Source organism: Rattus norvegicus, chromosome 2, assembly GCF_021556685.1.
Source record: "Rattus norvegicus strain SHRSP/BbbUtx chromosome 2, alternate assembly SHRSP_T2T, whole genome shotgun sequence".
NCBI classification, from domain to species: Eukaryota; Metazoa; Chordata; class Mammalia; order Rodentia; family Muridae; genus Rattus; species Rattus norvegicus.
Window position 1 is genome coordinate 21,548,493 of NC_141535.1, and position 16,280 is coordinate 21,564,772.

The following is a 16,280-nucleotide window of genomic DNA, read 5'->3' on the forward strand; positions in this document are numbered from 1 at the left end:
TATGAATGTGTTTGTGTGCTCCTATCTCCCCTCCTAACGGAGACTTGGGGATGGCAGAGAACCCTGTTTCATTTTGGTACTTGCTACCACAGGAATTGAATCTACAGTAAGCAATCATGCTAACTGAAAAACAGGAGAAAGCACAATGGTAAGCCAGGGGTTGTATTTTCAGTTCAATCACTTTCAGTGCAAAATAAGCCGATTTATTTTAGTTTTGGTGAGGAGCAGCGAAATTTGATCCACCTGAGTGATGTGTCAAGAATCTGCTTTTTCCTCTGTTTTTCTAAGACTTCTCTCATGTGAAACAGATGTCCTGCTTACATGCCTCCTACTTGCTTTTGCCCTTTCCTCACTGGGAGCAGATGAGCCCACAGTCTTCCTCTTCAGTCCTGAGCAAACTGATTTGCAGACAGAACAACAGAGCAGCAGCCTGTCTTGCCTGTTTAGAGTGTGACTCCTGACTAAATCGTGATTCCTGAGAAATCGGAAGACTTAGCAGTGTTGGATCTCACCAAGCTTGAGACTCCTGTAGCCACTTTGTAAAATCCCTTAACTTATTTTCCTGCAGTCCCGAAGTTCATTGGACTCTTGTATACTTAGCTATAAAACCAAGCCGGGAATCAACACTTTCAAACATCTATCGTATTCCCCTAACCTTAGAGTTCCTATCAGAGGTGCAGAGGGTCTGGAACTTAGCAGACAGCGGCAGGTATCAGGCAGGGTGTGGCTGCTGCTGGCTCCCTTTCTCTTCCAGCAGAAGGAGCCACCTTCCAAAGCTGGGGGAGAGGGGAAAGGGGAGGGGGGAGAGAGAGAGAGAGAGAGAGAGAGAGAGAGAGAGAGAGAGAGAGAGAGAGAGAGAGAGAGAGAGAGAGAGAGAGAGGAAATTGGGGAAGGCAATAATAAGAAGAGGGAGGACAGGGGGGCGGGTGCCGGGGGAGCCCAAAGCCAGCCTGCTAGGCTCAGTCTCACACGCGCGCCGCCACTGTTTGTACACAGTGCGCTCTTGGCCTCAGGCTCGCTCCCCTCCAGCTCACGCTTCATTGTTCTCCAAGTCAGAAGCCCCGCAGCCGCGGCGGCAGCAGCGTGAGCCATAGTCGCTGCTGGCCGCTTCGCCTGCGGTGCGCGCACGAAAATCGGGGAGCCAGGAACCCAGGGAGCCGGCGCTCCGCCCGCTGTGCCTCTGCTAAGACCCACTTGCAGCCCCAGCCTATCTCAAGCGCACCCACCTCCGCGCATCCCAGCGCAAGCGAAGCTGGGGTGAGGGGGGGAGTCACCCTTTCTCTAGGGCCATCACTCTTTATCGCCCTTCCCAAGAATTTGTTTGAGGAAGCGCTGCAGGAGGAAGACGTCCTCTTGAATCTCTGACAGGGCGGGGTTTACTGCTGTCCTGCAGGGACACCTAGCCTACAGTGCCCTCAGCTACGACCCCGGACCAACCCGGGTCACGTCCGGGAGAAGGATCATGAAGCACTTGGTAGCAGCCTGGCTTTTGGTTGGACTCCTCGGTGTGCCCCAGTTCGTCAAAGGTGAGGTGGCTGGGCAGGGGTCCCTGGATGAGGGACGGGCGGGGAGCAGCTTTGGAAATGCCGCTCAAGGGGCCACAGTGGGTCCTCAGTGCGTGCCCCGCGTGAGGAGCGCTACGGAGGAGGCGATGCTCCCTGGATACCCAGCCAAAGTGCTAGCAAAGTCCGAGTGGAGTGCCCCAGGCTGAGCCTGGGAAGAGGGTGCGATCTAGAAAATAAGACGGTTGAGGGGTTTGAAGGGGTTGTGTTCCTAGGCTTTATTTTTTGCCACTGATTCCCTGCGCGAACATAAATGTTGTTGGCCGATGACAGTGGACAGGGCTGTAATAGAGACCCGACAGAGCTAAGTGTACCGGGCCACCATCTAGTTGGTGTCAGAACAACCTAGATAACCACCGGGAGGTAAGCTGGATGCAGGCTTTGGTGCAGGGCGGGGGCTAAGGGGTCTGTCAACCTGGACCCGATATTGAGAGTTTGTGCTGCCAATGAGAAAGAGAGAGAGGTCTTCTAAGTCGTTAGCTTTCTCCCAACCCTCCCCTTGGGCGCGTGACTTCAATTACAACAGCTCAAACAACCCTCCCTGTCTCTAACCCCAGGGGGCCTGAGCATTATTGTGCACTCCCTCTGGGTAAGACCATAACTCTTGGTAATAGATGGCTGTGATGTGCAAACCAACCTTCATGCGCCCCTGGCCCAGGAGCCAAAAAGTTGTTCCGGCTGCTCTACCTGAGCCTTTCAGGGTTTGCATGTAAATAAAAAAAAAAAAATCAAGCATACAAAACAAAACATTAAAAAAAATATAGGATTACAGTGAGTCTCCTGCTGAGTTGTTTAGGTGACTTTCAGATCCTCTGAGAGATTAGGCTTTGTCAATATAAAACCTGGTCGGAAACCTTTGTCTGCATACCAGCAGGTACTGAATTGGAGCCAGGAAGAGAAGGGGTTTCAAGATATTGGGTGTCTGTACCCTCTCTGCGTTTATGAATTCAGAAGGCCCTTCTGAGAGAAATGTACTAGAATCCTCAACAGACAGCAGCAGTGAGTAGAGAGCTGAATAAGCCACAAGGTTTTGTCACGCTGTGGCTCTAGAAGTATTTGGAATAAAAAATGTGTTGACTCGAATCCATTTGAGATTAGAGTAGGCATTTCATGGATACTCTACACTACACATATTCACCACCTATGTATGTGCTTCAGAGGATGGGCTGTTCGGGGACTGTCCTCCAGAAACCTGAGTTTTAGCCAGATACCATCGCTTTGGGACTAGAAGTGGTGGGTAGTTCAGGTCTTCTCAGCTCCCTAGGATGTGACTTTTTCCATGGTTGTAGGTGTGAGGGGTGGGATCTGTTTTTCGCTTCTGGTTTTCAAACCTGCTCTGATTGTTGCCTCACAGAGGCAGTCACTCCACTGAAGGTTAGCATATGGAAATGTTTTCCGGAGTGGGTTGCCTTAGTCTCCAGTGTTAAGGAAAAGAACCGTCTTCCAAAGCTGATATTTCCTGTTTCTTTTATTTCTGGTCTGGATTCCTTCTGCACTTGGATGCCTTAGCTGAAAGGGAACTAACTGTAAGAACCACAGGCACTCCTCTCTCCTCCTATCCCCGCCTCCGTTCCCACCCCAAATAGGAACATACACATACACTGACGCGCGATCACGAGCGCGCGCGCGCGGACACACACACACACACACACACACACACACACACACAAATGCAGACGCACGCGGACACACACACACACACACACACACACACACACGCTCATGGGTGCACTCACAAGCACCTACTCCGTAACTGCCACTAAGTGACCCTTAACAAAGGTGACTGGAAAGCTAGAGGATCTAGTGAGTGACTGCGCTGGCCAGAAGACTTGTAGTTGCTAGAGCCTGGGCAAAAAATATTGCAGCTGCCTTGAGCTCTTAAAGATGCCCAGGCGGAGGCATCTATGCCACAAGTCAAGTGGACCATGGAAATGTTGCCTGGGCTTTCCAATCCGCTCTTCTAGACCACGCTCAGGAAGCCCACCCCCTCCAACCTTCAATCGATCCTTTGTAAGCCACCCTGTGGATGGAGGGCGGCAGCTTCTGGGAAAGAAACGGACCATTTTGCATCAGCTTTTTCTGTTAAACTTGTTCCTCTCTCATTTTCTTCTCCCGGACCTCTGCAGAAAGAACTGAGCCCGATAGTTCAAACAATTCAACTTTGGGGAAACTTACTGAAGCTAGTGTTAAAACATGGAATTTTACTCTGCTTTTTTTCCTACCCCTCCCCCATCGTATAGCTTTAATTTATCCAATGTCTTAGAGAAATTAGTGTTTTCCTTTGTGTGGATCCCAATTTGCAGGCACTCATGCCTGGAAATTTGATAATGATAGGTAAGTCCACTTATAAGCTGTCTTTATTTTAAAATTAAACCAATGGATCAGTCAGATTGAATATTTTATTAGCTCCTAAATTATTCATCATTGTGTATTGCTTTAAAAAAATCCAATAACATGCATACAGTTGCAGCAAACATGTGACATCTTATGCAATCTGTCCCTGTGCCCGCAGTTAGTGCCTGGAGTCTTTAAGCAAACGGCGTTCTCTAAAAATGTCTAGATGTGCCCTAAATGCTATGAATCATTGGCATTTGAATTTCCATCTTTTAATCAATGGAGATCTCAGTTAATTCTACATGAGAAGAAATTAATACCTAAAGAATCTCACTCCAGATGCCACTATGCTTCCGTGATTGCAGAGTGAAGTTTAAGCTAAAATAACCGGTTTCTATGGGGATTTTATTATTGCCCCTTTGTGCCATCGTTACCTCATTTGCATGACCGTTAACTTTCCACTTTAAGAAATAACTGCTAACATCAGATTCAAGGTGAAACATTTTAAATTAATTTAAGAATATATTGGAGGGAATAGTTAAGTGGACATAAAGTACCTTGCTGTGGGAGTTTGAAACCAGCGTAAAGTCTGCGCTGTGCCAGGCAATTGCATGATACGGCACTGCTTCTCCAATGGTGCAGAGAAAGTTCTCGTTCTATCTTAAACGTCCCCTTAAAAGTGAAATGTATTTTGCATAGAAATTTGTATTAATTGTGGCGAATATTTACAATAAAAATGGGAAAGTAGAATGAATAGAGTATACCATCTTCTTAAACTTACAAAGTTCCCAAATAAGGTCCAACGTAGTACATTTCTGAGCCAATCTTTAAGCTAAAACATTTGTATTTTCATTAAATGTTTTAATACCTAGCTGTTAAAATGATAATTCTAATATACTTGACTCATCTAAGTTATGAATTTTTTACTTATCAAAATCTTAGCAATATACATGAATAAAGGATACATGGTTCTAATAAAAGAGGAAGGATACTCAGAAGAAAGAGTTACCACCAGAACAAGGCTACCATCACAGAACATGTTTAATGGACTTCAGTGCCTATGCTACTACTCCAAACTCTTAAATTTCCTTACCCGCCATTCTGATAGCATTGTTAACTGGGTAATTTATTCATGAGATCCATCCTTTGAATGGATGCTAATAATGGTGTATGGATCACTTGTGTACATTTATAAGCCTTTGGGTTTTCTAAAGCCAAGGAAAGTGGTGCTAGTATTGTTTACTGCACACACTTGCAGGCATGATTGCTTTCAGTATGATTTATGATATAACAGTTTTATCAAATCCTTGCCTACCCCCAAAAGTAGTAAAGGCTTCTGAGCTCAGTCAAGCCAGAAGCTAATTGTAAGTGGACAGTTACACAGAGTTGGATGGAGAAAGGGGAAGGGGAGAACCATGTGGTTATATTCAAATCTCAATAATAATAATACTAATACTAATACTACTAATAATAATAGGATAAAATGAAAAAATAGGAAATATTACAAGTATGCAAATAGTAGTAAAACTTCTATAATAGAAATCAATTTACTTCTTTTATTAACTAAATAGTTTGAATTTTGGCACACTTCTGAAAAGGTCCACACCCATTCATGCTATTCTTACAGTTGAGTTCTTAGCTGTGATTTTAGGAAGATGCCCAACATATTTCTTCTTGTGTTCTGCTTTCTCACAGTCCATAAAAAGACAGTGACAGCTTTCCTAATCAAAGTAAATTAATTTATGAATAAAATCAAATGAATGCCGATATGAAGTGGATAATCATTAAAATGTTTTACATAGTTATTGCAGATGCTAGAAATCATCACTTAATCGTTCCTGAACAAGTATGTATAAAAACCTTTGGTTCCACAGTTGTTGAAGGAAAAAGACTAGGATCCACTTCACCCTCACCAGCAGGTGTCAGAATAATCAATGGAGACATTTTAAAGATCTTTGAAAGAAGCAAAAGAGGTAAATAAGAAAGTCTAGCCTGCAAATCTACACAAATATGTCCTAGTACATACGGAACTAATGACAGTTCTCATCAGTCCCTGAAGACAGAAGGAGTTCATCGTCAGGATGGACAGTTTTTACTGTAGAATTTTAACTTCGAGTCACAGGTGCCCCAGGTAAGAGTCACACATTTTGGGGAGCCCATTCCTTCTTCCAGGTGTCTGTTAGTGCCTTTCAAGGAAATAAACATAGAATGTCAGTTTATAGTTGTCAAACAATTATTACTGGCATTTCTAGCGTTCTTCCTAAATTTCTTCTCCACATTCAGTCTAAGTAATTATTCATTGAGTTTTCCTGATTTAGATTATTTACACATTTGATCTCTGAACACACCTACTGCATGTAAGGTCATACGAGTGCCTACCTTTGTTCTATATTAATATTTTTGTGGAGCTTGCAAGTTCCTAACTAATAAAAACCATATGGTCAAAGGAGACTAAATGCATCCTAGATTCTCTTTATCCATATCAGGAAATTATTAATGTATATATATTAATAACTCATATATATATATCAGGATATATACCTATCATAGAACAATTCTACAAGTTACTAAAAATCACTCCTAGTTTATCTTTATCAAACTTTTGTCCCTTTTTTGGTTGATACAGCCCTTAAGTTTGTATTTCAGATTCACCATTATATTCTTGCTATGAGTTTTCTCAAGCTTTTAAGTGCTCCTTGACATGCCAAATGGCCTATATTCAGTGGCATTCTATCTGTGTTAAAGTTGCTTAAAGTTAAAAAGGAAATCTTCCATTCTGTCTCTCCCATTTTACATTTTTCTTCTCCTTCCCACTTCTTTGTTGGGTAATCACTAGGAAACAGCATCCAGGATAAAATCAATTTGACATTCTGTCATCATTATTAAAAGACGGTAAATTTACAAAACACTGTGAAGTTATCATTTTTCCTCTTGGAAGGAGAAAAATGGAATGAGCGAACATAACGCCCCCTTTCCCAGTCCCCGTGATTTAAAAGGATCTCAACGGAAGAACAAGTCAAGGGTTTTATTTTGTACTGTGATTACAATGCTCTTTCTGAAACTATCTACTGGACAAATGGAACATGTACCCCTAACAATCTGGACCTGACTTGGTTTCCAGTTTCACCTGTGTGACACAGAGAGGAGCGTAGGAAGCATAAAGGAAAGAACGAGAAGCTCTTGGCCACCTGATGTAGACTTCGCATTTGGAATTTAGATTATTATTTTAAAAATCTATTTATCCTGACTTCCAAATTCACTGACTCTATACAAACTACATTCTGAAACTGTGAAATATGAAGCAATAGGTCAGTCTCAATTTAAGCAATAAAGCATGCCGCTGCTATGAGGAAGTGGGAAAGTGTATGTAAGACACATTGTACATATTGTACAGTGAAAAAAAAACCCAGAAAATTTAGTGATGTGGTAAGGGGACTGAGTAAAATAAAGGCATTCACCTGTGAATCTTTATTATATTAACTGATGCCTCTGTTGTCTTTATTATCCTAACTGTCATGAATCTAGATAGGACCTAATTGCAGCATGTTCACAATTTGGGAATACAAAAATATTGAAGTATTTGTATTTATTAATAAGAAACTATTTTGTTGAACATGTATAAGCTCAGATATCTGCTTTGTTGTGAAGGATGTAGAAATCTGAGAAATCTATTTGTTTGGTAATTGTATTTTTTTTTTTTTTACTTTGCTATAGAAAATGATGTCTTGTAAATTTTCCCTAGAATAATCCAAGGAAGGTAATAGAAAAGAGCTTAGTTTTACAGGAAAGGGGTTGGTCTCCGAATTCAGATAAGGTGGCTTGCTATGACTGGGCCACATTTTATAAGAAAATATTCTGCTGCATTCTGTTTAAATGTGTTAATACAGAGATAGTGACGGGGTCGGGTTTCTCCACCAGAGATTACTGGTTCATCAGTGAGCGGGGAGGATTTAACCGCAAGGATATCAGTGAAGCTTCTTACACATAAAGCCCTTGAGAAGGAAATTGTTACTGCACTGAAGGACTGACTTCCTCTTACTGTTCCTCTTTTCTAAAGCAGATCTGTATCAAGACGACTGATTGCTTACTTATTCATAAGTGGGAAGGCCACGGCTTAATCTCTGGTTACATGATGACACGCTTAGGTTGGAGGCAATGTGTAAATGGGGTTAGGCTACTCTGCAGTCCTTAAGGTTTCTGCTTCACATTTGACAAAGTGGTTTATTTTTAGAATGAAAAATAATCCTTTAAGTCCCTTCCTGGACTAAGCTCACAGTGACTGTTTAGATTTCACTCATACTGGAGATTATGAGGTCAGCTGTAGTAAAATGGAGTTCGCACATGTGAGCAAGAAAATCCAGAACAGGCAAGTGGAAATATTGGATTGTAGAATATTTTTTAAACTAAATGGACCAATCCCTTTTGCAATCAATCTTCATTTTTTTTTTAGTTTGTGTATGTTTGCCAGTCACAAATATGTGATAATCTTTTCCCAACACAAGATGCTCTAATTTTAATAACATTATTTCCTGTCTGTATATTAAATATATTCTATAAATATATATTATTTTTATAGCTTAACTCATATATTATATACACCAACTTTCTTGGAATGTTTTATGCCAGCTCATCATCTAAGTGCTTTAATATTTATTTTCCAAATTCTTGTTTACTGCTGATCTATTTTTAGTATAGCATAGGTGAGACAATAAAACAAAGAAACAGTAACAAAAACACCAAAGTGGGTTCTTAATCGTCTTTTAATTAGATGGAGATATCATCACAACAGTACCCACTTCACTGTTTTTAGAAATTACGTGGACATTTGGCTCTTGTTATTATTAATTTAAATTTACATATTCATATTTTATGCACATTTTAATTTTTCCTACATGCATGCATGTGAACTCTGTGTATTTGGTGCATGGAGAGATGGGAAGATGTGTAAGATACCTTCAGACTAAGGCAAGAATATTGTGAGCCATTTTACACATTCTAGGAACTGACCCTCGATCCTCTACAAGGGTTTTTACCTCCCAAGACATCTATCACTCCGTCCTTCTAAGTGCATATTTAAGTAGCAATGACTTCATATAGATAGGTAGATCGATAGATAGATAAATAGGTAGATAGATAGATAGATAGATAGATAGATAGATAGATAGATAGATAGATAGATAGATAGGCAGGCAGGCAGGCAGGCAGGCAGGCAGGCAGGCAGGCAGGCAGGCAGGCAGACAGACAGACAGACAGACAGACAGACAGATGGGCGGGCGGGCGGGCAGGCAGACAGACAGACAGACAGACAGACAGACAGACAGACAGATCTCAAAGACAGGTCAGAAAATTTAAAAGCTTATGTTACTTGCTTTCATTTACACGTGTTTCTATGTTTTAGAATATTCCTTCTCTGAATGTACTTTTTAACCCTTCCGGCAAAGAGAACACTGATAAAAATATACTTTTAAATCCCAGACAGAATGTAAATGGCCTCTTATGTTTGTTATACAACTTCATTTCAAAGGAACGTCACTACTGAACGGCTGGTTCCTTTATAATCTATACAGGTCCTGATGTTCTTTGTCTGAATCTTTTCCTGCAAAGATGTGCTTTTCACAGTCACAGTCTTAGTTCTGAGCTTTCCCTCTTTTCATATGAAGGCTGCGCCGTAACGGCATAAGCATCTTAACAGACAAGTTAGCAAGAGTCATTTACTCAGAGAGATGTGAAGCAGGGTAAATAAGTCTAGCAGATGCATTCTGCACAGTGCACTGTGGGGGTTATCAGTTCTAAATCTCATAAGTCAACCCCGCTGGTGCTGATGGATCATTTGACAAATGAATAACAAAAAAGATACCAAGGTAACTGCCATGGCCGCACAGTGGCTAAGTTAGAAGGCAGTGTAGAACAAGAGGAAGAAGAAGAAATAATGTGTAAGAACCTGAGGAAGGAGTGAATGCAGATTACAGACTTGAGTTATGAGAGAGCACATGAAACAAATATAATTATATATATTTATGAAGTTTTATAGACTTTGAGTCTGACTCATTTGAATATTTGATGCTTTTCTTTACCCGCAATTTTGTTATAATTTATTTAAAAATTTTCAAATATAATTAGAGGAAATCTGGACACTACCCTCCTAACTACCAACTGATATCGTGTGGCAATCAGTTGTGCACTGTGTTCAAGGAGGTGTCTTCTACATGTTATTATTTGTAAAAAAATGCATATATCTTACCCAACTACTAGGTAACATCTAATTATTTTTAGAAGATGAATTTATGCTTGGAAATATTATTTGAAATGTAAGTAATTCTACAATTTAAAAATAAGTTTTAAAAAGTTGAGTGAATTAAATTTTAAGTAGAAAAGTGGGATACAGCTCATTCCGCGTGCAGAAATTAACAAGTATGCTATTTAGTCTGACAGACTTAATGATGTGTTTGTTAGTACATAATGCAATGGTACTGGGGATAGCAGGAAGAAAAGAAACACTTGGGGAAGGGTTGGGGATTTATCTCAGTGGTAGAGCGCTTGCCTAGCAAGTGCAAGGCCCTGGGTTCGGTCCCCAGCTCTGAAAAGAAAAAAGAAAAAAAAAAAGAAACACTTGGGGAGTGGTTCAAAATACAGATTTCTTTTTCTTTTTCTTCTTCTTCTTCTTCTTCTTTTTTTTTTTGCAAAATCTTTCCATTCAGTTTTATTCTAGCATGATTTCTTGATTGGATTCCAGAACTCTGCCAGTCCTCTGCATGATTCCAGTGCTATTAGACATAATGTAGAGGGATATAATTTCTGTAGCAATCTCAGTTACATAACACAGTACAAAGTGATATTTACAAAACCATGATTTTTATTTTTGCCACATTCAACAAGTCAAAACATGCAAGTGACATGCTATATCTGTAGCACCCACATTTACTTCTGTATAAAAGTTTAAAAAAAGGAAACTTAATGGCTAAACATCATGGCACAAGTCTATACTCCATACGTTGAGGAGGCAGCAGGGTCACAAAGTCAAGGACAGTCTGGGTTACACAGTACGAAGCCCAGGAAACTAGAGCTGGGCTGATAGCTCAGTAGTTAACAGCACCGAATGCTCCCAGGAGAGCCAAAAACTGACTTCCCACAGACATATAGTGGCTTATATAATCTGTAACTCCAGTTTCAAGTGTCCAAGACACTCCTCTGGCTTCTGTGGACAATACCTAGGAACAGTTTAATTTTTTTATTTAGCACCACCACTAACGAAACAACTAAAACCTCGGAAAGGTTAGAAGCATGACAAGGCCCTGAGTTCTTTCCCCAGCATTATCAGAACAAAGCCAAACCACACTAACCACACGTTTTCTTTTTGGTTTAATTGAGTTATTATTTACTCCAAGTATTTTAAGTATTTTAAAACTAAATAAAATTGAACTATATTTAAAGCTAATGGAAGTCATACTATAAATGTATAGAGTATCTTCTTATTGTTTTCTCTGTGTGACTGTACAGTATTTGAGTTTAAATGGGACTCTGCCTTAGAAAATATGGAAGAAGAGAATATTTTTAACCTAATTTTAAAGAGAGGAACCCGAGGTTCTAAAGTTCCAGTGTCCTGGATTTCACAGACTTGGAGAGTCTGAACTTGTATCTACTGTGCTGACTCCAACTGCTCACGGCTGCCACACAAGAGTACTTGAGGTAGTCATAAATTCTGTTTTATCCTCGGTTTTTAAAATGAGGAGATGGCAAAAGGTTGGCTGATGTTGCAGTAGCTCTTAAATCTTCTTATCACACTGTCACTTTTTCCCTATTAGAGAGCATCAATGAATTTGAAGACCTTCAAATCCCAGCATCAGTGTTTGCCTTCACTGTGTTTTAGTTGACGTCTAGCAACATCTAGTCAGTAGAATTAGTACTGTTAAATGAAACCACCAACTTGCAGGCACTTCAAATATTTTGGTCGTTCTCTCTCTCTCTCTCTCTCTCTCTCTCTCTCTCTCTCTCTCTCTCCAGTTTCTATACTTCCACTGACTCCTTTTGTGATCAGTACAGTAATCTTCATTCAATCATACTTTGTTCCCTACGTGGTTTTGCACTTAGTCATCTAAAGGATAAACACACTGTTTAAGAATTTCTCCATTGGGGTTGGGGATTTAGCTCAGTGGTAGAGCGCTTGCCTAGGAAGCGCAAGGCCCTGGGTTCGGTCCCCAGCTCCGAAAAAAAGAACCAAAAAAAAAAAAAAAAAGAATTTCCCCATTGATTTGGTTGCCCAAGTACCTTTATCATTTTTGCATCATTGAACTATAAATAAAATCATTTTTAAAGTTCTGTTCCTATCTATAGTTAATTGGTGCTTAAGTGTTTACAAGAGACTGTAAAATCCTCATTCCAGAAGTCAGAATAGGGCTGAGGCTGAATTGCGCTCCAGAGAGAAGTAGAACAGAAAAGTAAGAAGTGAGTTACTAAGAATATAGAGGCATGTAGGAACTACAACATGAGCATAATTTTGCTAACAACAAATTTTGGGATATAACCATGGCTCTAATCAGAAGAAAGAAGACAAAATGGTGGAAAAAGGAGTCAAAACAGTACATGGTCAACAATAATAAAAGTCACCTCTGAGGGAATTAAAGTCAAAATAAACGTGTGATGAGACATGACAGAAAGGTCTGGAGACGAGGGAAAAAGAGAGTGTGTGGGGGTGTGGTAGACATCAGGAAAACACAATGTATATACACTGGAAGAAAAGAAGAATGACGTAAGTTTTAACTCATTGGCTTTTAGCATGGAAGGAAGCAAAATATTCTGGAAATGACACTGATAAACAGGAAAATAGCACTTCAAATATAAAATTTATCTGGGAAGAAACATTATACAGTTGAGAGGTTGGAAGTGTAAATAGTTCTTGGAAGAGAATTGATTTATTATTTATTATCAATTGAGAATTGATAAACTATCTATTTCTCTTTCCCACAGTTCTTCGTCTATAGATTCGCCATGTTAAAACAGTTGCCGTATCCCATAGAGAGGTTCTATTTGTTTATACAAAACAGCTTCTCCAATCCTTACAGGAATCTAAAGGATTATTTACATGGCAAGATAAGATTGTACACTGAAAACAAGGTAGTTTAACAGCATCAAATATAGGGCAGATAGATTTACATCCAGGTATCATTTCAATGTAATATAGTTAAAGAAATGCTTTAAGTCCACACGAGTATCTCTTCTAAATTTAGTGCTCTGCTGCGGGCAGGAGTAAGAGTTCCGCAGTTGTTCCCTGACCCACTTTTGAGCTGCTAAGATGGGCCTCTACGTCTTTTGAGGTCAGCACTTAGTAGTTACAGAAAATGCTTTATCTGATTGGTGGCCCTCATTCCTGGTCATTTTTAGATCATTTGTTTAAATTGTTCATACAGAAAATGTCTATCCTTTCAAAGAATTTGTTATATGTTATACAGAAAGATTTCTTTATCCTCAAAATTACAAGCCTCAAATATTTGTAAAGCACAGTGTTCCTTCTATGTCTCTGATAGTCTGGAGTTGGACAAAATTTTCTTTACTTGGTCCTCATTGTCCATTATTCCCCTCCTGTGAGTTATTTCACTGGGACCCATCTCATTAGCCTACATATTTATACCAAAGCTTCCAGTCTTCAACAGAAAATTAAATTGATGTTTTTACTTAACCACTGTAGTATACTATTACTCATTGTTTAAAATTTGATTCATTTTTCTTTTTTTTTTCTTTTTTTTTTTCGGAGCTCGGGATCGAACCCAGGGCCTTGTGCTTGCTAGGCAAGCGCTCTACCGCTGAGCTAAATCTCCAACCCCTTGTTTAAAATTTGAAACTGGCAGTAATTTTTAGTATGCTTTTTGTTTATTTGATTTTTCTGGGGGGGTGACCTCTTTCTAGATAACCCTGAGGTGAAGCATAGGCCCTTTTCCCATAATGGTATCTCATACATTTGATTTCGTTGTAATTGTATTTAAAGTTCAGTTTGTTGTTTGCTGTGTTGGTTACTTTTTATGACCTGTGCTTTCCTGACATGGATATTGAGTACTGTGCTTCTTTTTGAAGATGTCACCAGACTATTTGTTGAAATTTATCATGCATGTATATTTATATGCATGTACAAACATGTGTATAGATTCTTGCTGTTAATATTACATATCATGTTTCTTCTTTTGAGATCTTAAAACTATCACTCACATCAATTAATATATAATTTATCTGTTTCTATATCTATTTCTGGCTGTATCCCATGTTCTGCTATATTTACTTTCCAAAACATTATTCAGTTGAAATTGCATAGTCACAGTGAATTGCTAATAAATTGTCTTCTCTAAAGAGTCTGAAACATGCATACATACATACATACATACATACATACAGACAGACAGACAGACAGACACATACACACAAGTGTTATACTTCACCAATATTTTCAAATCGTTTATATCTTAAAAATTTCCCTAATCACTTTTAAATTCACTTAAAATATATTTGTCCTGTGTTCCATAAGCTTGAAGAAGACAAAATAAATATTTTATACTGTTTAAAGCATGTAAATGCCCAAACCCTATGTTTTAGCAGTAAATAGTTAATATTTGCTGAATTTATAGCTTTTCTATAAATTTCCAATTTATGAACACTTTCAAAGCAGATTTATGTCCCATCTTCATCTAACTGAACAGAATAATATTGATTGTATATGAAGAAACAGAGAACTTCAAATCTAATTTTACAGCACAGGGTTGGTAGAAGCATGTACAACAGAACCAAAATACCTAGGGGCATTTTTAATTGTTGGGTTGAGGCCACAGGTAGTCCTTTCATCCGCTATTTTCAGTGCCCTGACAACTATTGCCTTAAAATCCACCAGAAATTCCTTTCCTGTGTCCACCATGTCTCTTCCTCCTCCCTCCATGCCCTCGCACCTGCTGAACCCAAACATTCCTGGCTGAGACAGCAGATAGCACCTGGGAACTGTGTCTGCCCAGGATGGAAGAATATTGGAAACAGCTCTGTTTCGAGTTAGTTGTGTGTGTAATGGCAATCTGGATGTCACTGCAAGTGCTGTCTGCTCCCTTAGGCAACCATACTCCTACTGTTTTTAAATGTTCCTGTGGTTCTGAAACGATATATGTACTGTGACCTCAATAATTGTGTGATTTCCACACTAAGCTTAAAATTGTTAAAGGAAATTTCTTTCTAGAGAGGTCTGTACAGAGTAAAATATAGTAATTGTTTTTTAAAATGATAAGAAAGCTGAGAGTTTTTTGTCAAAGTTTTTAAGTTGGAGAATAAAATAAATTTCTTACTCTTATTTACTTATTTTAAAGTTTTATTACTCTTGAATGCATAGCAATTATATGGTCATTACAATAAAACCATTTTATGGTGGCATTTGTTGGCATTCTGCAGAGGCCTTAAATATTTCTAAGTAATATTTTTCCGTGCAGATTATTGTTTGCTTTTATGTTGATAAACTTCACATACCATAGGATACTCTGTAAATGTATATTAGGCATACTAACAACTCTATCTTCATTACTGACATCAACTTCTATAGGTAATTTATATACAAATAAAGGAATGCCTTTCAGTCTCCCATTCCCCTTTCCCATTACCAAGTCCATCATAGATTCTTTTCTCCAGCTCTAATTTTTAAAATAATTTTTCATGCAATATGTTCTGATCGTGGTTCCCCTTCCTCATTCATTCCAGATTCTCATGATTTCCATACACATTAAACTCCAAACATTCTTTCTCACTGTTACTTAGAAAACAAATGGGCATTAAATAAAACAGAATAAACAAAACAATAAAAACGAACAAAAATGTAGGAGAAACATGTAAAAACAAATGAACACTATTAAAACAGAAAAGGGAAAATGTAATATTTAAGAAAAAGTATAGATTAAAAAAGCCCAATCAAAGTACTATAAGAAAATAAAAAAAAAATCTAACTAAGCTCCAAATAGCCACTAAGTCCATTTTTGTTGTTGACCATCTCATACCGTTGGGCATGCACCTGACCTTAAGCATGGACATGGTGTTTATACCCAGGGAAACTCCTTTGATAGAAACTAACTTTTCCTTTGTCAATGGCTGACACTTGGAGACAGCTTCTGGGGTACCTTGAGCCCCGAGGAAAGGGATTTGATGAAAACGTCCCATTTATGACTAAACCTTACAAGGTCTCTTGTTCTCAGTACTTTGTCCAGTTGCATATTGTCCTTTAGTAGCTCTCAGAGCCCACATGCGGAACTCTTCTCTGATGTTGACCGAGTGAGACACAAAGGTGATGTGACTTCCATCCTGGTGTAGCCAATAGGTTCCCTGATAGAGAGGATTTCTAGGTAATCAACCAACACAAAGAAGTGGTAATGGGTT

General features: G+C 39.2%; 1 protein-coding gene across 5 annotated transcripts in view; it reads left to right on the plus strand.

Moving 5' to 3' along the window:
* The first annotated feature begins 961 nt into the window (after positions 1-961).
* Positions 962-16,280, plus strand: part of Edil3 (EGF like and discoidin domains 3) — a 536,979-nt gene continuing 521,660 nt past the window's right edge. For all 5 annotated transcript variants that reach the window (NM_001427434.1, XM_087634184.1, XM_087634186.1 and 2 more), the window contains 1 exon segment: positions 962-1,526. In NM_001427434.1, coding sequence (NP_001414363.1) covers positions 1,463-1,526 — 64 coding nt within the window. In that variant the 5' untranslated portion in view covers positions 962-1,462.